Source organism: Argopecten irradians, chromosome 8 (assembly GCF_041381155.1).
Source record: "Argopecten irradians isolate NY chromosome 8, Ai_NY, whole genome shotgun sequence".
Taxonomy (NCBI): domain Eukaryota; kingdom Metazoa; phylum Mollusca; class Bivalvia; order Pectinida; family Pectinidae; genus Argopecten; species Argopecten irradians.
Genome location: NC_091141.1, coordinates 35,132,562 through 35,142,504, shown reverse-complemented (window position 1 = coordinate 35,142,504; position 9,943 = coordinate 35,132,562). Strand labels below are relative to the sequence as shown.

The 9,943-nt window shown below is 31.5% G+C and overlaps 1 protein-coding gene across 2 annotated transcripts in view; it reads right to left on the bottom strand.

The window, feature by feature from the left end:
- Positions 1–468: 468 nt before the first annotated feature.
- Positions 469–9,943, bottom strand: part of LOC138330220 (fatty acyl-CoA reductase 1-like) — a 38,517-nt gene continuing 29,042 nt past the window's right edge. For both annotated transcript variants that reach the window (XM_069277676.1, XM_069277678.1), the window contains 3 exons: positions 9,605–9,734; positions 7,551–7,678; positions 469–6,984 (listed from right to left, as the gene is read on the bottom strand). In XM_069277676.1, the coding sequence (XP_069133777.1) occupies positions 6,819–6,984; positions 7,551–7,678; positions 9,605–9,734 (424 nt within the window). In that variant the 3' untranslated portion in view covers positions 469–6,818. The remainder of the gene's footprint in view (positions 6,985–7,550; positions 7,679–9,604; positions 9,735–9,943) is intronic.

Genomic DNA, 9,943 nt, shown 5'->3' with positions numbered 1-9,943 from the left:
TTTCATTATTCGTGATATAAGTGAACTTTCATTATTCGTTATATAAGTGAACTTTCATTATTCGTGATATAAGTGAACTTTCATTATTCGTGATATAAGTGAACTTTTATCGTTCGTGATATAAGTGAACTTTCATTATTCATGATATAAGTGAATTTTATCATTCGTGATATAAATGAACTTTCATTATTCGTTATATATGTGAACTTTCATTATTCGTGATATAAGTGAACTTTCATTATTCGTGATATAAATGAACATTCATTATCCGTAATATAAGTGAACTTTCATTATTCGTGATATAAGTGAACTTTCATTATTCGTTATATAATAACTGGCAAAAATAAGTTTGTTTACAGTAAGCATTAAAATTGAACAAATGTAATTTATCAACAAATCTTATCTACAGGTAAGTAAAGTATCAACAATAATCAACAATGCTACTGATACAAACAACAAACAAAAGTAACCATTTTAAGATTTATTTAATTTTTTCCTTTTTCTATATATTTGTGTGATAAGGAAGTTTTTCAGTACAATTAAATGCGAAAATTTCAGGTTTACATTATACTGTATCTGCTTTATTTCTTACATAGAAAATGCTGCTTCACATGAATTTCACTTTACTTTTTCCAAGTGAAATTCTCATGAATATACTTTTTCATGTGAAATTCATGGAAATTTTTTCATGTGAAAATCGACATTTCCTCGTGAAATTCGTGTTTGAAACTCACATGGTTTTTTTATATATTAAATTCTTGTGAAATTCACGTAGAGCAATATTTGCCATGTCCTAACAAAAAAAAAGAATCGATATACACCATTTTTCTATAAATGAAGTTCTCAACATAAAAAGACAACAATACAGCTTGAGGGAAAGAAGAGGGTATCACATAGGATTTTTTGGAAAAAAGAAAAAAAAATGTACATTTACATTACTCCAATGTACATTGATGAATTTGCAAACTTAAAGAAAAGGATATGAAATTTCATGCAATGAAAGCAAACTCAACAAAATGAAATAAAAATGAGGAATTCTTTTTTAATTTAAAGCAAAAAATAGTCATACAATTCAAAAACAAATTGCAACTGATTAGAAAACTAATTATTACCAGTGCTTTAGTATGCACCGTTAAGTTACTAGTTAAAGTACAAGATGAAAAATTTAATTATTACATAATGGTATTTTTACAATATTGCTTGCCCGTTTCTATCATGAAGTTTACAATCATAATTAGTAAGATGCCATGATAGCGTTTGAGGTGAGACCTTAAAAGAAATCAGAATTATCAGTAAGATACAAAATATTTCCATATCAAATTAGAATGGGATCAAACAGGGAATTTTCCTTATGATGAGGTTTCAGAGAAAAAAAACATAGTCTTAGCATTGTCATGACGTTTTTGAATATCAAATTACTTTGGATTAAGATTTATTTTTGATATTTAGGTTTCACTCCAAAAGTTTCTATAAACCATAATACATGTAAACTATCTACAGTGAAGAAAAGATTATATTCATTTGTAAAAACTAACTTGAACTCTTCGTTTTATACAGTAAGAACAATCCAAATTATGGAGCAAATTAATTAATCTTTTATGTAACTATAAATCATATGCTTTTATATATGGATTATTACTAAATACACAAAAACATATATAATTATCAAATTAAGAATTGATAAAGCTCTTTTAATATTGAAGTTGTTTATAAGCTAGAACATTATTATCGTATATTATTTGGATAATTCATGATTGTGATTTTTTAGGAATTCCTATGATCACATTTCTTTTGATGTGACAAATACAATGTACTGACAACCAACTATCTTTTTGCTACTTACTTTCATATTTTCATGTTTCAAATTAACAAATTAAAAAAAACAAAAACAGTGATTTAAATTCGCAAATTACAGTATCGAATGCAAAATTGGATTGCATTGATATATTTTTCAAAGCAATTTTACTTTTGCAATTGCCGGTAAAATTTCATCTCGCATAAAAATAGGTTATTAACAACAGTATTTATATATATGTATTGTGGGAATTTTATAACCAAGCTTGTTTTGGTACTGGGTGTGGTTAACAGTGTTAATAAGGAAACTGATAACAGGAAAAAATAACATTTGATTAATGAATAATACACAAATACATTCTTGTTCATAAATAATTATAAGCACATACATATATAAAACGTGACATCAAAACAACTACAAACTGTTGACACTTAACCTCATCTACGTATGTGGAAAACGAGTGTGCGTGTGTGTGTGTGTGTGTACATATGTATAAAATGTAACAATTGAGCTTTATTTATCTAGAACAAAACAAGAGTCAACAAAAATCTCTTGTAGCTCGTCTCAAGCTTCATGGAAGATGAGAAAGAGTACCATACGAGTCGCCAGTCCTGTTACAAGGGAGATAACTAGTTTTGTAATGTGTCTATTACAGTCTGAAAAGTGTTGAAGCAAGATATTAAAAAAGAAAACAAAAAACAAAAAACATTAGGGCTTGATAAAGTCGGAGTAACCCTTGTCATTTTATCATCTTCTCATATATTTCTTAAGCCAATGACCATCAGATATATCCATCTTAGAAATAACTGACAGCACTAATCGGCATTTAAACTGCATTAAAAAAATTCAGCCATACATCATATTGATTACTGATTACGTAACATAATAAGCTAGTGTTGAATATCATACTTGCACTCATTTTTAAGACAGACAAAAGATTTAGATTTGGTTTGGAACTGTGCTAATGTGATAAGCGATATTGAAGATGTTGATATATATATAAGGCAATAACATATCTATTTTATTTCTAGGAACAAAATTTCCAATGATGGTGTTTAAGGCTAGCATAAATGACGACAATTATAAATATATTGAGAATCAAGCTTAGTCGCAAACGCTTTCGTTTAATAATTATTGTGCTTTTAGTCAACAGATAAACACGTGAAAATTGTGACTTTGATAAACTGTGAGAGTTCTGCCATGGAATAAACAAACAGACAAAACATCCTACTGTGCTGGCTACTTCGTAATTGCATATTACAGAGTTATCTGCCCTTGCGGCTAGGTACTAATTATGAGGTTATTCGTCTATGAGCACTACTTCATATTTCTCTGAAACTGTCACTATGTAATTTTCGCTCATAAAATAATGACGTAAAAATCAATACCAAGCTACATTGTACCTGCAGGGGGAGAGAACTCTGTAATATGCAAAGACCACATACGTAACGATGAAAGAGTTAAAGAGGGAAAAAAATATTCAGTTCACATAAATCTTGAACATATATTGAGCACTAGTTGAAAAGGAAGCATCTTTTTTCTGCACCAGTATCAAATTTTGAGATAAGAAAATAATGGACAAGACACAGTTGGTCGTTATTGACATGGTCTGGTGACTATAGTCACATGATATGGTCACATGACTGACACATGACATACAGGACATAAACTACACTTTAAAGGAATGTTGTAATTGATTCTGTAAGATATACATGGTGCAGAAAAGTTCATAGTCTTTGAGTATGGAATCAGGTCCCTGTGCAATTACTAAATACTGGAAATCATACACTGACAATGGATGAGAGAAACAGACTTTGTGACTATTAAACCCTAACCCATTTACCCCTGGAGACACATTTAGACTCTTCTAAACCAAAGGATTTACCAGTCCATTATGAAATTTTCAGGGTGAATGAGTTAAAAGTCACCCAACTCACCAAATTCCGAATCTGTCCCCTTTGTCCAATATTAAACTCTTTCCTGTCTGTTAATATTTGCAAGCTTGTAAATGTATGACTGGTAATTGGTAATAATGTATTTTTAACATGCTTACACACCTAATAGGACTTTAAACGGCTTATAAAGGGTCATTCAGATATTCATAAATCGTTGACCACAAAAACCAAGCATGAAAATCAATTTTAAAAAGCTCAAAAATGTAATTTCACTTGGGGCTATTACAAAATCGTCTGCATTTAAGGATTAAGAGATACGGTTCAGAATAAACCTTCAATTTGATTTGAAGTTAATCTCTTCACAAAAATCATAAGGTTTAGTTTGATGGATACTGGAGTCCTTCAAAGAGCCCCAGTATCTCGCCTCCTTTTTCACACAGAATAACATAATTTGGATAATTCCTGTGATACATGTATGTATTTAAAAGATATTACATTTCAACATATCAAATTGGACATGTTGTCTATTTAAGAAAAATCTAAAACAGAGAAATATTTTTTCTAAATTGTACATAAGGGGGCCTCATACATTGCAGAGCGGACAGTTCATGTTTCACGTAATATATTATAATATAGATGGTGTATTTACAATTTCTAACTGTTATATATTTCTAACAACGTAACTATTAACATACGATCCTAAAGCATACACATATACTACTCATTTTTTCAATGAATGTATCTTAACGTAAATCTGTCAAACTGGTCATAAACAAATTAAGTCGCATTGGCTGGGACTTTTATATTATAACAAATAATGATTAAAATCAAATTTTAAATAGTTTCCCTTCGGAATAAACATCTATATCCCCAGAAGGTTTGAGCCTTCATCATTTATCCACTTTTAAAAGTTTTTTGCAGTACAATAAGGCAAAAAAATAAGTCTGTTTAGGGCTACATTGACAAAAAAAATAGGGTCGGTAAGTCGACATTTTTTTTTTTTTTAGTTTCTTTCACTCTAAAATAATGGCCGTAACTGGAGAGATCGAGAAATCACGACTTTTAATGTTTTTTTTTTTTTTGTGTGTAGAAAAGTGGAACAAAAATTAAGGTCGTGGGTAAAAAATTAGGGTCGGTCGGGTAACCCTAAGAAGACGTATATTTGTTTTGAGTGTTGCCTTATCTAAACGGCATTAGGACAAAGTCATTTTTTACATAGCACTAGATTACATTAATATTACGTAAACATATTTCCACGCATGGAATTTTCAACAAGTTAGCTTTCAAATTGTTTGCAGTATGATAGCTTTCGTGGTGTGAATCTATGAAAATTAGAACTTTTAATTAATAATGGTTAAGAACCATGCTAGAATGTATTTGCGAATAAATTAATGAAAGCTGTTAGCAGAATAAAAGATAATAATTTCCATATTGAACAATAATTGTATTTTTATAGCAATGTTTTTCAGTTATTATTTTTTTACAATAAGCCACTCAGGACATATAAAAGTGATTCTCTTATGTCATGGGGTGTGCTTATTTAAAAATATTACTATTGAGATCCAACTTATTTTGTGATAATTGAATTTCAACTTTTCATGCTTTAGGCCCTAATGACTTTCTCACAGCGATTCAATTTTTGGCTTTTTCTTCCGTGGTTCAGTTGTACCAGGGTTTGAGACATTTCCATGGCCATTAACTTTCACGATTTTTTATTCCCCGCAAAATATAAGAAATTTAATCAGCACGAAAATAAGTTGGTTTACATTAAGGGGCAGATAACTCACAACATTTTGTTATTACACTATCCACGTGCAGAGATTAATGAGGAATAAATTCTACTTGAGTGTTTATAATAGGACAACTTTGAAAAAATAATCTGGATCTACTAAATAATTTACATACAAACAAGGTATTATATTAATGGAAGTTGAACAGATACATATATATATAAAACAAATGATAAAAACAACTAAAGAGAATGCAGTTATTAAAATAAAGCATCTCTCATTACACAAACTGCATTCAACTGTCTCTCTCTTTACTTCATGGGAAAAATGTAGCCATTTCAACATTTTTTACAGATATACTATTTATAGTTGAGGAATTCTTCCACAGGTGCATAATTATATACCATAATTTTAAAAGAAAACTGCAACCTTTCTTTCATTCTCTCTCTCTCTCTCTCTCTCTTTTTCCAAATTTTGTCACCAATTGTATTTGAAGTATTGAGTTCAAGTATGACATCATGCTAGAACATACATATACTATGAAAGTAAATTCATCTAAACAGCGTTGTTTTCCACTTCCTGATACTTTGTACATAATTGCAGGCATTACATTGTGTGCAATTGGCATTACATTGTACACAATTGGCATTACACTGTATGCAATTGGCATTTCACTGTACGCAATTGGCATTTCATTGTACGTAATTGCCATTAAATTGTACGCAATAGGCATTACATTGTACCCAATTGGTATTACATTGTACGCAATTGGCATTACATTATATGTAATTGGCGTTACATTTCACGCAATTGACATTTTTCAAGAAAATTCTAATGGTTTTAACAATTATCCAAGATGTCTGCTGAGCTTTCTGGTTTAAAGTTAAGACCATTATATATATTTTTTTAATCATAGAGTTGGGAAGTTTGGAAGAGTGATGGACAAATTGAATTGGCAACTCGAACACTAACATTTAAAACTACCAGGGAAAGACCGGAAATGACTAGAAAATTTAGTGGAGTGATTTCTCTTAAAACCGTTAAACAATAATTTTACGTTTTCTTTTTGGTCAGAAATACAAATTTTGAATCATGTTAAAATTAAATACAAATAACCAACACGTATTAAAATTAAGCTTAATATATATCTTTTTAAAGCCATATGAAGTAAAACTCAATTATGCATTTCTACAGACCACACTCAGCTTATCAAATCATAATGCTTTCCTTTCATGAATACTGCAGCCTTTTTATCAAAACATTTTAAATTCTTAAAATGAGATATTTTTGTATCTGTTGGTATAAATTAAAGTTGAGCTGCATATAACTGTCCAAACAACGTATTGCTTCCACTGATGGTTCCGGGCACCCTGTTGTCTAATGAAACCTCCAGGGTGTTTATTTTCCACCGATCGTACTCGTTATACGTGTATATTTCACAAACTTCATCACTAGGCCCATTATAAAGAACCACAGATTCCGTGCTATTTGCGATCTTGCAATCAATACGCGCCACAGGGCTACAAGGAGAATGGTGTTGAAAGTGTATCTAATATTTCTCAGTCTGAAAAATAAAGAAATGATAAAATTACCGGTAAGTAGACAGATATATATATATATATATATATATATATATATATTACATACTTGTGGAATGAATTTTTGAATGAAAAAGGAAGTTTCCAATAGTTTATATTTGTGAAGTTATAGACACAAGCATCTGACAGAGGTATCCAATCATTTTGTATCCATAACTTTCATACAATAACAAATTTTATTTGATTTTCTTTAAATTCAATTTTCTTTTTTGAGTGTCTTCAGCAGTATCCCATACTTTAAAAAGGATTATTTCCCCCTTGGCACACATGTACAATTCCTTTGTTATCATGTGTAATTCATTTACTAATTCACCCCTGAGGACACATTTAAACTCTTCTAAATCATTCAGGGGTGAATGAGTTAATATTTGATTAGTTTCACCAGGGGTAGAGGCATTAATCTTGACCAATCAACTTTGACGATCGAACACACGACAAAAATCAGTGACAGTGCAATTTTTGTACTGGACCTAGTATATTGTTTAAAAGACATAATTAATTATCTTCTTAAAATTTCCTCTGTAAGACTTACTTCCTGAGGTGGGCCCTGGCAGCAGGTAGTCCTGATAGATCCTCATTGAGAAGGTATTTCTTTGTTCCTAGACAATAGTTCTCCAGGTAAGTAGGCCAGTGCATTCCTCGTGGGTCAAAGTAGAATTTCTGAAAAATAAAATGAATCATCAAAAATATGAGTCAAGAGTCACAAAGTGTTTTCCAAAATTACTTGAAATCCCAGGAAAGACAAACCAACAGAGTTGTTTCCCCTCCCCTTTGTTACATCACTATGGCAACTAACTACGATCAGATTACACAACAGCTAGCAAAAAGATGCTGGAGATGAAAACCCAATGATGTACTGAAGAAATGTATCAGAAGTAGAAGCTGACTGGGAAATTGTAATGGTGGTCTACAAATTTATGATGGAAGGGAGGCTTGATATGAATTTCAATAAATGGAAAAATGTATTAAATAAAACTATGTTTGCTGAAGTGGCTTGCTTTGAATTTTTTATGGTGCATTGAAAGATCACAAACTTTTAACTTTAATGAAGGTATTCATATTGAAATATCAATAGATCTGTATTTTTATATTATTAGTTATATAGTCAGTTACTGACCCCCTATAAAGGCATAGAGGGTCAGTAAGATTTATAGGGGGCGAGGGAGTAGCCCGAGCCTCCTATACTTCTTACTGATCCTCTATGCCTTTATAGGGGGTCAGTAACTGACTATATAACAAATTTATCGCATTGAGGACCATTTATTTGTTTCATTAGATCTTTGTTTCCTATTTGTTTTCTCAAGAATCCGATATCAAACCTGAACCATGCTTGCGAAGTATACAACAATCGCCGCATTTTTAAATATTTGGCCTACAATAGGCCTACGTATTTATTTACATGTATGTATTTCTTTCCGGAATCTGCAAATAACTGTATAAGGAACCTGAAGAACAATACTGAGTAATTCATAAATCAACAATAATTCGACATTCCTAGTGCACAATAGGCCTATCTCAATGCGACATCAGACTTGTTGTATTGAAAGCATCACAAACAAAAGTGACACAAACATCCATCCAACATTTATAGCGGAGACTCATGATCATCTCTGCATTCTCGCTGAGATAATCACTTAAAGTGTATTTTTATATATTTATATGGACATACAGGCTTTGCAGTCTACGTCCATCATTTATCATATTATAAGACTCCTCCATATGTGGATATGAAGGATAGGGATATTCTACCCGAGGGTCACAAAATGTAGTAAAACCCGAGGCTTGCCGAGGGTTTTGCAACATTTTGTGATCCCTAGGGTAGAATATCCCTATACTTCATATCCACTTATGAAAGAGTATTTTTCTTTCATACCTTGACGTTTTATTGCAATTTTACAACTATAATATCCCGCCATTTTGAAATAAATTCAAAGAAATCCAGGACTGGAAGTCAATATTCCATACATGAAAAATTACATGATATTTTCAACAAAAATTCCATTGTTTGCATCTTTTATAGTAAAACCAGTCATATTTGTGAAAAAAAATGTTAAAATTTTACCGAGGAAATAGATATTTTGTTGACGCTATGACATTACAAGGCTTTATTGCATGGGTAGCCATGCAATACATCCTCAGGCAACATGAGTGTATTGCCCTGGACCAGCCAGCATTACACGTGTAGGTATGGAAGAATAAATTGTATTTAATGTACTCAAAACACCATGAATTAAGTAAAAGCTATTTAAAGACTATTGTTTGTTATTTTAAACACTGTGTATGGCATACTGGTAATGAAGCTTCCTCAATACTCCAAGGGTTACTACCACTGTTGTTTTATCCACCCCTGAACTATGGGCAATAACAGTCTGATATACTGTTACATCTAATAACAGTACAGTTTGTGGTTTTGAAGCTGGGCATCGCTCTGTGTAATCTTCAAAGGAACTCTCTTCATTCCTGTGATTGGTCAGTTTGTTTCTCATGAAATGCCTTCAGTTAAGCTATGACATAGTCCAGATGAGGTTATTTAGACAGTGATAGTAACCCCTGGAATATTCAGAATGGTTATCAAGCTGTTCTCACCTTCTTGTCCTCGGGTGACATCTGGCTCTTGAGCATGTCCAAATTGTTGTAGGTCCACTCCCAGGAATGTGTGATAAAAAATGTCAGTGAGTTCATGGCCCGATGGAGTTTGTTGTAGATCTTCACCATTCTGTCCAGAGGAAGTAAGATTAATATTATATTGCTAAGATTCCTGACTTGAGTTGGAAACTCAAAGTGTAAAGATTGATAAAGAATTACTTAATTATATGCAAGGTAATATAACAAATACTTGTCAAGTTTCCTGAATTGATGTTGGAGACTCCCAAAAAATCATTGTATCCAGTTTGAAAAAGAATAAAATTCTCCTGTTTTCTCCCG